Source organism: Tetrao urogallus (assembly GCF_951394365.1).
Source record: "Tetrao urogallus genome assembly, chromosome: 20".
NCBI classification, from domain to species: Eukaryota; Metazoa; Chordata; class Aves; order Galliformes; family Phasianidae; genus Tetrao; species Tetrao urogallus.
In genome coordinates, this window is record NC_136833.1 from 7,656,394 (window position 1) to 7,669,671 (window position 13,278).

Genomic DNA, 13,278 nt, shown 5'->3' on the forward strand with positions numbered 1-13,278 from the left:
GTGCACTAAATGCCTATCTTGTTACTAAGAATGAACAAAGTTACCTGGTGATGATGTTGGTATATTTTTATTCCTCCCTTTGGTCCTAGAAAATATGGAATAATGGGGGAAATACAGGAGAAAGGGTGAGGTGAGGGAGGATTTTCCCTGCTCTGTAGAGTCAGTGAATGAACATTGCTTCGCTTCATGTCAGCCCTTGTTGCTGTTATCTTTAGTGGCTGCTTTCATCCTCTGTGCTTTGTGTTCTGTGGGACTGTGCTTTGCATTGACTTTCAGAAACCCTGAGTATGGAATCAGTGTGCCTATATAATTTAGAGATGCCTATTATCCTGGGTATGAAATCTGCTACCAGTCTGCTTCAGATCAGAGTTTATGCTACCCTGTACTTTGGGACGTGGCTAGTTACTATGTAGATTGGCTTTCTGTGTATTATAACTGCAGATTTAGATAAGATTCGATGTTCTTGTAGACAATCTCAAAAGACTTTGATTAGAGACTGAATAGTTGATGCTCTTGGCTGCAAAGGTGACTGGCTGATTTCAGTATGCTGGAGCTAGAGCTGGCTGTGTAGAACCCTCATCCCACTTCCTCACTTTATTTCTCTTTGAACCAGGTACAGATAGAGCTTTTTTTTCCCCCCTCATATGATCGTTCCCACCTGAATTTTGAGGTTTTGTTGCCCAGTGTCCCAGGCTGTGACTTGCAGGTTGTGGTGGGATGGGGAAAAAAAAAAAAAGAAAAAAATTCTGGTAAAGCAAAAAAGTCAAATGTTTGCATTACGGGTCCCAGGCTGCAGGTTGACGGGGCTGCAAGGCAATCGCCACAAGCTGCTCTTCCCTCCTCCCCCTGCTTCCCCCCAGTCTAAAACCAGCGCTGGGAAAAGTGAGACAGTCGTGTATTTGGTGAAATTGGATCTGCCAGTGCAAGTCACGATTGCCATGCCTGAGGAAACTGTTGGAGGTTTTTGAGCGTGTTGGTTCCACTGCTGTTTATAGAGACAGGGGAATGGAGCGGCCCACTCCGTAAAGTGGCTGTGTATGGCGATTGCTTTTTTGGTTTTTCTTTCTTTTTTCTTTGTTGCTCTTAATACGTAAGGAAGCAACTTCCAAAACGTTCAAGAATGGGTGATGGGAGTTACAGGGATAACAGTAGGATAAAAGACTGAAGAGAAGGTTTTGTTAATAGCCCTAGTTGTAACCAAATGGGGAAAAAATTGCTGCAGTGTTTGTCACATCCTTTCTCAATAACTTACTGAGCTCTTGTAATCTACCTTTAAGGTGACCACATATTAAATTACAAAGTTTGACAAATAAACACATCTTTCTCTTTTCTCCTTTCCAACCTGTTGTGCTGTTACTGTCACGTTCAGAAATAGCTGTGTATGTTTTATTCAAAACTCCACACTTTAAGAGTATGAGGCAGGGTTTGGGATCTGCTGCATCCAGCTCTGCCTTTTCTGGTTGGACTGCTGAAATACCAGCCTTTGGATGAGGCTTTTCCTCCTGCCAGCTGGATGATAAAATAGTGGCATATACCTAGCATAAATATTATTAGGAAACTTGTCAGAGTAAATGCTATTCCAGGCAAAATTCCTTAATGAAGATTAAATCTGACACTCCTACTGAAAAGTATGAAGGGCCCATGTGGAGCTCATCTGCTGCAGTTTTTTAGGTAATAAGTAAAACTTGCTAAATTTTAACATAATTGGAACACCAGTAAGCAAATAATTGAGCAATACTGATTTGGTGGGATTCCTTTTAAATAGTAAACAAGTTGATCTGTTCATGTGGAGGGGGGGGGGGAAGAAAAACCCACAAACACAACACTCCCACCACTTGGAAAAACACAAGCGATAAGCTTATCATAGCTTACAAAATAAAACTTGCTGCACAAGTTTCACAAGTTGTGCTGTTCGACCTTAGCCTGGGTGAGGGATTATATAATGCAAGTACAGAGCTTCAAGGGAAATGACTGCTGAGAAATATTCCTCGTGTGTGTTTGTGTGTGTGTCTGTGTCTTGTGTATGTATATGTGTATGTACACACACGCACGTGCTTTTTTCCTCTGCCTTGCCTTACCAAGAGGAAAAGGTAAAACCAGCCACAGTGGGCATCTTTCATGAGTGTGTTGGCAGCTGTGCAGTCCCAAATGCCCATGGCTTGTGCAGGGGAGCAGTTTTTTAACTGGGACGTAGCAATTGCTGCCTTCTTCAGGAGTGCTGGTAATGTAACAGCAGTTACTCAAAGCGACTGGCTATTGTCTGGCCTTGGCTGCCCTTAGGACAAAGGGAATGAAGTGCTGCAGCCCAGGTTCCTGCCACGTTCCCCTCTTTGGTGTCTTCCCTGTTTTCTGCGGGGACTTCTTTCAGTAGCAATGAAATAGCTCTTCTTGCTTCCTCAAGGAGGATGCTCCAAATTACTATTAATAATAATTCTTTTCAGGAGCAGCATTTCTGAGTGCTAAAACTCAGATCTTGTTCATGCTTGAGAATTAACTGTACATAGTAACAGTTATAACTATAAAATACAATAACCTGTAGTCGTGGGTTACCTTCATTTCTGTATGTTTAACTTGAAACCTTAATACCTGAAATGAAGTGGCTCTTCTTTGCTACTACTGGAGTATTTTCTGCCATCTTTTAAGTCTGCTCAATCTTTTTGCTGTGTAATTTTCCTCCCTATGTTAATCTTCAAATCAAACAAAGTCAACATTTTTTTTACAACAGCTCTAATGAGGCTGTTCTGGCATCGTGTACCGGCAGGAGAGCAGGTGATGTTTTTCCTTTTACTGTAGACAGCTGGAATTGAGAGCTGCTGTAAGTAGGACAGTGCAGGATAAACAGCAGGAGCTGAGAGCATTGATCACATGATTGTCTCTTTGGAATATTGGGTTGCTACAGAGACTACAAGCAGACAAATTTAGCACTTTACATCAGAAAGCAGTTTTCTCTTATTTGGCTTAAGTTACAATGCTAGTTTGGCTCATTAGGAAAAACTGGTAGCAATATGGCTCTCGGTTCTTAGCTTTCAACAATAAATTCCTATGTATTTGTTCACTGAGCAGTAAGGTAATACAAAAGCCATACAGACATATCAGATTTTGTCAAATGAAAATTTTATAACGCATTTCAGTTTTCAGCTTGGAAAAATCTGGCTTAACAAGATGGTCTCTAAAGGTTTCGGAATGGGGCTGAGCAACTCACTGAAAGCTGTTGCTTTGAAATAGTGTAAAATCTGGTTGTTCTGTTTTCCAAATAAATTCTATATTCTTTATAGCACATATATATACTTCCTTGTGAAGCACGAGTTGAGATAATTGAGATTTGCATCCTGAAAAATGCAGGGATTCTAAAATGTAAGGTAACAGCTTTGTTAGTCTCATCTAAGTTCTGAAACACAAACCAGGTATTTTCTTTCTAAATATTACTTACAGTTGTTCTACCTGGAGAAATATGCATATGTTTTATGTGCATATACATATCTAAAGTTCCTCTTGCATTCTGAAAGATCAGCTTTGCTTCTATGATTTTATTTGTGTATTAAAAATTGTTTTTTTGTTTCAACCCTTTTTACAGGGGTGAAGCTCGGCTCATTAATAACGTAATTAATAACTAAATGTAGAAGTCTTTAGGGTGGCTGTGACTTATTCTGTGATGAGTTACTTCCTACATTAGTATTTGTTGTAGATTACATGGCTGGCTTATGGAATAAACAAATTGATCTATCTTAACTTCTAGCTAACATCAGAATGTCCTTAGCTATGTGAAAAATATTCTGGAGAGCCTTTGACAGTAGTCATTAATGATGTGCTTTGAGCTGAAAGTTTTTCTGCTTAGCTATTAGCTACGTTTTTTGCTTTGTGTTATCATCAAAATCAGCTTTCTGCTATGTTTACCTTCATGACCATAGGGAGTTACTGGGAGATGCTTAGCAAGATGTGTGCTGTGCCATCTTTGTGTCAGTAGTTGGAGAAGCATCTGTGTTTTGAGATGCTATTACTTCATGTTAAGAAACAGAATATGTAACTTGCTAGAAAAATGTAGACGTGCATTTGTTTAGAGTTCCTCGAGCTTTCACATTGGGGATATTAGTGCCATTGTGTCTGCTTGAAGTGCAGACCCTGTGATAGGGGCTGATGCAAACCCTGATGTTATGGGGAAACTTGTAGCCAAGGGCAAGAGAGGCATGTTTGTGAACTTGATTAATGATGATTCCAGCTCTGACATAGCAGCACGACTTTCTGTGATAATGAGTATGTATGTTAGCATGTTCTTCCTGGAGAACTTATCCTCTGTGTCCCTCACCCCCCAGCATTTGAACAAACAAGCAAAAATAACCCCCCAAAATAAAACAACAACAGAAAGACAACAAAGAAAGCTCCCAGAGTGTTCCATAATTGAGATGGACAGGTAGGCAGACTTACGGGGGTTTTTTTCCATTTCTTCAATTATAAAACAAAGCAAAAACCCACAACCACCACATATTTTTCATGTTTTTTGTTTTTTAATGCTGATTTAATGGAACAACCTAATTTTAGTATTTTAATTACATTCATATTTTGCTTATTACAGCAAAAGCATATTTAATTTCCTGTTCTTTTCTAGTCTGAATGAAGGTTTTGGAGTCTCCTAATTCAGGATTATGGCGTGGTGAGCAGGAATTGAAGACTCCACACTTAAAATAGCAGTGAAGGTGTGAATGTGGCAGCACGGGAAGCTGCTCTGCATCAGTGCATTACGGGTTATTTGTGGAAGATGGATATAGTCCCCAAGAACTATTCTGAGCAAGCACTTACAAAGGCAGGGTGGTAGGTGGGCTGTGGTGAGGGAGTAGCTCCTGTTGTGTTCAGTGAGCCCAGATATCCTCAGGTGGCTCAGCAGCTTTGCTCCTTCTCCACCATGAAAAGCCTGAAGTGCTGCCTGATGGATAACAGAAGGCAGAGCAGAGATCAGAGTGCAGTGGTAGTGCAGGTTGAGCCTGTGCTCAGGTACACAATTCCCCCAGACTTGCTCTTTGGCATTTGTTTTGTTTTCTGTTCTACCCTGGTTGCTGCAGTGTTGTTTTTCAATGAAGTTAAAGAGGGAAAAACACAAACAACAGCAAACTAACCCAAAAGCCCCAACAAAAACAGGCAACAGGCTAACCAAGAACGGAATAACTGAGCATGCAAGGATTTTCTTTCAGAAGTATTTGGTTACTTAATTCACTACAGAAAGCAACTGTTATCTTTTAAATAGAAACTTCTTGATGCTGAAGTTTATTTAAATAACATACCACCCCTGGTTGGCTGTGATGAGGAATAACTGTTGGGAGATGCTTTCATTTAGGCAGATAGAATGCGTTGGCTGGGAGTTCCCTGGGCAGTGGCTGCTGTGGGCCGTTGTCAGCCAGTCACAGTGCAATGATTTGTGGTCAAAACAGCCTGATGTTTTGGATTGTTGGCCACTACATACTGATTTTTAGCAAACATAACAGAAACAGTGAAGCATATTAATAGGATATTAACTCTATCTGGTGTGTTTGTGCTCCTGAATGAACTGTTCTTCCCAACTGAAAAGTAATTGTGTAAGTCATTAGTTCTGGGAGGGTAATTTTAGCTTTGCAGTGTCCATTTTCCTGATCTACAAAATGGGAGTAGAAAAATACATAGTGAGAATATGGTGGGTATTTTGGTAGGCTGGAAGCACTCTGGCATGGTCAGCTACTTGGTTCAGCTCTGAAGTAATTTAGAAAGGCAATCTAGGAAGGAAAGTGGTGGTAGTTATAAAAACAGAAGCAGTCACACTTCCAGTGGAAACGTTTGGATGCTTTCTTGAATTTAACGTCAAATTTGCTGTAGGTTTTTTTTTTTTTTTTTTTTTTTTTTTTTTTTTTAATTGGAGACTTTCTCATTGCTGTTGATGTTGTTGCAGTCTCCTTGCCTTTCAGCACAGTGCTGACTCGATGTAATCCACTGAAGTGTGGATTAGGGAAGTTCTGGTGCAGCTGATGTGTGTGAGGCAATTTGAAGATATGCAACTGCAGGAGGGGAGGGGGGAAAAATTCAGACCCAATTATCTTTTTATCAAGGAGATGCATTCATATTTGCTAATGGAGATGCAGAAGCATGTATATGCACTTCCTTGGTGTGCTTTCCCCTCTTTTCCTTCCAGTTCTCTTACAAAGGTGGAAGTGGAAATTTATTGAAATTGTCCATATGAATTTCAGCTGCTTTTCACATAATCTTCCACCTCTGAAGGATTTTATTTTTTTCCATTCATCAGGAATGCTCATTCTGATGACGTTTTATAATTCAGTGGCCAGTTACCAATACTGGATGATAAGTATTAACAATTTATGGTTAGGACTTCCCTGAAATTAACTCTCTGTTCAGGGTGGGGCGAGGTGATGAGATATTTGGGCAGAATTAGGGTTTGTTTTCAGAACTTTATTTAAAATTCTGTGCACTACTCTTACATGTGCACATGTGGCAAGGCATGATCATAGCGAAAAACTAACAGAAAGTGAGTGGGCTGTGAACAGCAGCTTTAAGACAAGCTTCTGGTGCTGGGAGGGGATGTCTGTCTGCTCCTCAAGGACTGCCCTCTGCACGTACAGTCAGTTCTGAGCACTGTGCTACAGGTGTTCTTTGTATTGCAGTGGTGAGATGCTCTGCACAGGTTATCTAATGATCTTTTGAGCTGCTTAAAGAAACGAACAAGTCTGCAAATAGAAGCGTAGGCTGAACTCTGTATTGATGGGCAGGAAACCACCAATTTTCTCACTGTTCTTGTGTGCTTGACTAAATTGTAAAGGCAATTTGCCTATTTACCCTTAAGTGAAATGCGTTTTGACCAATTAAGTGGACTTGCTAATTACTGTGCTTTTTTTGTTTGATTAGGATTTTTGGCTGCAGTGTGAATCATTGAGAACAGGAGAGGAATTTAGAGAAATAGCGGGATCTTTTTAATAGCTTTTGGAAGGGTTTGAGGAGAGCACTCTGGAGCTGAGGTTGAGGCAGCAATGAATCTCTGGAAATACAGAGAACTGGAGAATGTGCAAAGGTGTTAAAAACCTTAACAAAAAGCAAGCATGCTTGCAGTATCTTGCTAGTCTGTAAAATGGAGTGCATGGGTACTGCTGGTCACTTAGAACTCTGGTTCTATGTTTCCTACCACCACTTCTCCACCCCCTTACAAAGAGCTTCAGTGTGTTTCTGGCTTTATTATTGTATTTCTTGTGACTTTTTTTACAAGCACCTGTATTTCCTGCAGCTGTGTAATATCACAGTGCCAACGATGTTACATGTGAAGAAAGGGTTTTGGAGTGTGACTAGTTAGGACAAAAATTAATGCGGTGTTTGAGTACATGAAGCGTTAGTTCTACCCTTCGCTTTAAGCTTTAGATAAGAAGATCCGTGTTTTCAGGAGATACCATGTGGAAATCTTTCCCTCAGCTCGTGTTTAAGGAGCAGCGTTTTGCTCTATTTCTACTATGTAGCAGTTTTATTCTGTTGTGCATGAAACAACATCACTGTAGATGCGGAGGCAAATATCGAAGGTGATGTGCATAGCTTTTATTTCATGTTCAGACTATTCACTAATTCAGGGTTATAGATTGATGTTCAGGTTTGCAAGAATCAGTTGTAGCACAGTGGGTCTGCTTTCCTCCCATAGAAACAGCTTGCTTGCAGCTTTCATGCCGCAGTTGCATGCCAGTTTGAATGATGTTGGTAACAACAATGGCTACTGTCTTACTAATGAAATTTTGATGGCAACTTCCCACCTGCTGAATGTGGGGAGGAATGCCTTTTTTTTTCTTTCACTATGTAAAAAATTCTTGGTTTGTTTTATGTGGCTTTTGCATGATGACCTTGACTTTTTGCTTCTATTTAGGTATGGTTTTGCAGCATAATGAATTGATGTGCTTCTGTTATCATGCTGATGCTTCTCTTTGTCTTGGTTTATCTGAATTCTCTCAGATAATAGTACAGATGTCTGCCCTTTATCTGTGTAGTAATGTAGAGCTAACTAGAGACATAGCTTAATCCCATTTAAAGTGTATTTAAAGAATATGTGCTTTTATTTTTAACTCTTCCTCATGTATGCTAAGCTTCTGTCACTTGGGACCAACAACACTATCAACTATTTCAGTTTGAACCACCCAATATTTTGAAAGTAGAATCCAATTGGACAAGATCAGTCTTCAACTATTTGCATAAGGATTAAAGTTTAATGAGATTTCTATATAGGAATTCGGTGGTGTTTGATAACCGTGTGGATTGGCTTGAACTTGAAGTCATCAAGATGATGCTGAGCTCCAACACCACAGGATTTTGTCAACTATCTTTATTGGGATTCCTGGGCAGCTTTTCATGTGCAGGGAGTAGGTTGTCCTGAGCTGGATTACTGAAGCAATTATGCTAAGTAGTTGTCAATGAATAGTGATAACTCACTTGTATGTCTGGATCCTGGCTCTTTTTGTTCTTTAAAAATAAAAGAAATAAAATTGAAGGGCAGCTCAGCATACTGTCACAGGTTTGATGCACCTTGAAAATGGTCGTGGTGCAGTCAAGGCAAACTCCCATAGAGATTTCTGTTGGTTCACTTCATGGCCTGCAGCTTTCAGTTACTGTAATTAAAAAAACCCTGTGCTTCACTTGCTCTTCCTCCTCAACCAGTTTGTGGGTTTTCTCATCCTTGAAGAGCTTTGGGTCCCTAAATTTAAGTTGTTGATAGTCAGAGTCGTGTATTTTACACTACAGCAGTGGTCTTGTTGCAGTGCCCATCGTGGTGGCTGCTCTTTGGGGTGTGGATCAGTAAACCAATTTATCTCTGGTGACATAGAACAGGCTGTGCCAGTTTCAGAAATATTTTTCCCCACACAGTTCAGTCTCTTACCATCTACCTCCTGCTGGAGGAAATGCCTTGGCAGTGACACTCGTGTATCTGGTAACCACGCCTGTGCAGGTTTTATTTTAATAGGGATACTTCAGTTCTTCTATGACCTGGGGACTTTTTTTGTTCAATCGACAGAATTTAATTTTATTTTTGGGGCAAAAGGTGATGTTGCATTCATACAGTCTTTTTAGGGTATGTTTGTGAAGTGCCTTTCTGTTTGACCTTGCAAAAACGCACTGCCATCTGCTATTTTGACTCGCTTCATTTAGTCTGTTTCCCTTGACCTGTATCTTTTCTTTTCCTGAGACTGAGCAGGTGCTTGATGCTGCCCTCCTTAAAAAGAAAGATTTATTTTCTGATCAGTAGCTTATGAAGGATTTTTTAAGCTTCTCCTTGACTTTCATCCTTCTATTGCTGAAATGTTGGCTCTAATCTGATGTCCTAGGTGAACAGCATCTTGCTTTTAACGCCTGTCTTCCTATGAGCATCTATTGGTCTGTCACACACTTGAGATAACTTATAGCTATAGAACTCAAATTGTCACATATATATATATATGTGATTTTTTTTTTTTTTTTTTTTTTTTTTTTCAGATGTAACTGTACACTTAGATGCACTATTTCTGCAGTTTGCTCACTGGGTTCTGCTTTTCTTTCCTTCCAAATCTTTGCCTGAGGTTTAATTAAAATATATATAAATGTTAAAATATAAATTCTGCTGACTGAATCTGTGGCAAGAGGACTAGATACGACCTCATTAAAATTAATGAATGTTCAGAAATACGTTTGCAGCTTTTTAAATAAATACACTATACAAACATTGTCAGAGTTTACTTTTAATTGATTTGCAAAAAGCAGAGTTTAAATTTCTTCCAGAAATCAAAATGTGAAATCTCAGTCTAAAGAGACTGAAGACTTAGCATCTCCTGTTTGATCAACCCTCCTGATTGATCTCTGGTTTTATCTTTAAACTGAAATACTTTGTAAGTACTTCAAGGAATGTGTATTTAGCATTTCCTTGTTATTCAGATAGAATGGATTTTTTTTTTTTTTTTTGGTGCTAATTAAGTAAGACTTCTGGAATGACATTCTTTCAAATTAGCAAAAAAACTTATCAACCTATTGTTTTAAGATGTATATACTTAGGATTTGCTTTTTTCCTCTCCCCAGCGAGCACTTGTCCTGCTCATTCACCTTCTTCTTACATGGGGATAGTAATGTTTGCACCAGTGTGGAGATCAGTCAGCATCAACCTGTGTATCTGCTTAGTGAAGAACACCTCACCCTTGCCCAGCAGTCTAACAGCCCTTTTCAAGGTAGGTTTTCCTTATCACTAATGTCTGTTGAAATAAATCAGTCCTTTGAGTTGTTCAGAGTGAGGATTTCTGATAGAGGCTGGGAGTGGGAGCAGGGATGTTACATGTTGTGTTCTACTCAAACGTCTGCTGTATTGACATAGCTGGTTAAGTATTTGGTCTATCTCAGATCTTCTGCAGGTGGATGATTTCCATATTCCTCTTCTGGCATGTTGCCCAATAAAGTGATTTATGGCACAGTAAATTTAATTTCCAAGCGCTGTCCTATTGGTGACTCGAATATTTAGCTTTTTCAACAGTGTTCTCAACATGCTTTATAACCCCCACCTACCTTCCTCGACTCTATTTTAGGAGTCCATTTCTGCCCTGACTTAAGTAATCTATTCACTCCCCTTCCCCCTTTTTATTTGGCTCTCCCTTGCCTGTAAATTCCTTTGGTTCCACCAGCAGATGCAGGCTATGCTCTCGAAGACAAAGGAGTGATGGGGCCTGAGTCTGGTTAGTGGGCTGTTTGATCATTCCCTATGTTAGACACACTTATGTTGGCTACAGAAATCACTTCTCCTGCATGACCACGTGCTGCCCTTGTTTATTAATGCTCATTGTCCAAACTTGCTTTCTTTGAATGCAATTTAACAGCAGCTGTGCTTTCCTAATATGGACAAGACTAAACATGAAACAGATTACTTCCTTCTATACATGTGGCATTGTTGTTACAGTACCCAGCAGAACAAAAGAATGGGGAAACACCTTAACTCTGCCAGAATTTGAGATGGTCCTCTTTATCCCACCTGTGTATTGCAGAGTCTTTGCTGGTCAAGATCAAAACTTGATTGCTGCTTGTTTAAACAGATTAATTTGTAATTGTGGTAACTTGATTCTTACAGTACATGTACATTTAACTGCATACACATTGCCTACAACTTGTGCCATGTAGTAAAATGTGATCAGGTTGCATTCTGACTTGCCAGTGGTAAGTTGTTAATTTGGTGTGGCTGAAATAACACTAATGCTGTTTTAATGGGCAAGTGCAAATTTTGGTTAGATACAATCTAATTTATTTCTGTTTATCTTTTTAGTTATTCTAAGTCCCTTTGGATTAAATGGCACGCTCACAGGGCAGTCATTCAAGCTCTCTGATTCATCTACCAAAAAGCTTATTGGTGAATGGAAACAATTCTATCCTGTCACTTCGAACTTGAAGGAGGGGTCTGAGGAAAAACAAGAAGACATGGATTGGGAGGATGATTCTTTAGCTGCTGTTGAAGTCCTTGTTGGTATGTCCTCTCACTGTCTTTTGATTACTGAAATTAACAGGTTAGGTTTGAAGTGGGGTCACGTTTGCATTCAGAGCTTTTGTTCTTTTGCAACTTTTTGTGACCATTTTGCTCTTCTAGTTTATTCTCAGGCCTGTCTGAAATGAACGGTTACTTAAATTGGGTTCTGCAGACCTGGTGGGTGAGGAGTTTCAGTTTGTGCCCTTAGAAGCGAAACAGTTGATTTTATATTATAAACAAAACAAAAAACCCCAAAACAAACAAACCACTAGACTATCACTGTTGGCATCTGAGATGTATCAAAAGCACGTTGTGCTGTTTCGGAATCTGTGCAAATTCAAACAGAACAGACATGCCTTTCAGGGATTTCTTCAAAACCACAATCCTAAAGAACTTAATGTACTCAAGCACTGCATTTATCTGCTGCTGTTCCTAAAGTGTAAGCTCCTGGGACACAGTAGTTTGTTTGTCTGCGGTGGGCTATTGACCTTTGATTTGCCAACAAATGTAATCATTTCTCTGTAATATGTGCTAAAAGCTTGTATTGCAGTGGTAGCTGGAGACTGTTATGTTGATGGGGATAGGAATCTTGTCAGTTTTATATTATGCTTAAAAAATGTTGTCTTCAGTTTTCTTTATAAATGAAAAAAAAAGATGAACACAAGTAGTTGGATGCATGTGACAGGGCTGTCTCTGGCTATACAAAATAAACCTTTTTTATTCACTCACCAAAATCTTCCATATAATAAAGCAAAGCATAAAGTAATGATGATAGACTGTGCAAGGTTGGTAAATTTAAGAGCAACTGGTAAGGTGATCCTTTGTTGGCTATTTTAAATGTAAGTTGTTGGTGAACAGCTGTAAAATAGGCCTGCTTTCTTTTCCTTCTTAGCTGGTGTGCGAATGGTGTATCCAGCGTGCTTCGTCCTGGTTCCCCAAACAGACATCCCTGCTCCCAGCACTGCTGGGACGTCTCACTGTTCAACTACTTGCTTGGGTGTCCACCAAGTGCCTGCTTCCACACGAGATCCTGCCATGTCCTCAGTCACTCTGACTCCTCCAACATCCCCTGAGGAAGTTCAAACAGGTACAATGCAACTCGGTTTGTGTGGACATTTCTTTAGATCAAGCTCTTGTACCTGATGCTGTGTAGTCTATTACTTTCCTCCTCTGTGTGTGTGGTGTGTATCCAAGCATTTTGGAGCAGTTTTATAAGCATTGTTGTGCAGCTCAGAAATTGGCAAGATGGCATTCAGCCTTTTCACAGTCCTCAGACGTTTCTTTGTAGTTGAGATTCCAATAGGCTGCGTGTGAACAGTAAATGTTAAGTCAAAGCAGGTAAGACTTAGCAGTAGTTTCAGACAGCTTTATAAATAGTGTGGCTTTTTTTTTTTTGTTTCTTTTCAGAAGAGGGATGTGTGAGCAGTTTGTGGTGGGGGGTTGTGGGTTTGGGTTTTTGTCTTTTTTTTTTCTTTTCTTGCTATACTTAAACTTTCTGTCTGTTTTGATTGCCTATAATTGAAGAAGATGCTTATTTTACCTGATGTTCCAGAGCTGGTTGAATTGAATAGTGGTTGTGAGCATATCACTTCATTGCCTAAAACTCTTTCCTTTGTGACTGCTTTTCAGTTGATGCTCAGTCTGCCCAGAAATGGGTGAAGTTTTCTTCAGTTTCTGATGGATTTATCTCTGACAGTACTAGCCATCATGGTGGCAAAATACCTAGAAAACTGGCCAATCAGGTGGTGGACAGAGTTTGGCAAGAATGCAATATGAATAGAACTCAGAACAAGTATGTACTCTCCCTT

General features: G+C 39.7%; 1 protein-coding gene across 1 annotated transcript in view; it reads left to right on the forward strand.

The window, feature by feature from the left end:
• The window catches only part of MED13 (mediator complex subunit 13), a gene marked incomplete at its 5' end in the record, with an annotated part of 46,881 nt that overhangs the window by 12,739 nt on the left and 20,864 nt on the right, over positions 1 to 13,278 (forward strand). Inside the window, 4 exons of the mRNA XM_079545161.1 lie at positions 10,048 to 10,193; positions 11,273 to 11,470; positions 12,363 to 12,557; positions 13,100 to 13,262. Of these exons, the coding sequence (XP_079401287.1) occupies positions 10,048 to 10,193; positions 11,273 to 11,470; positions 12,363 to 12,557; positions 13,100 to 13,262 (702 nt within the window). The remainder of the gene's footprint in view (positions 1 to 10,047; positions 10,194 to 11,272; positions 11,471 to 12,362; positions 12,558 to 13,099; positions 13,263 to 13,278) is intronic.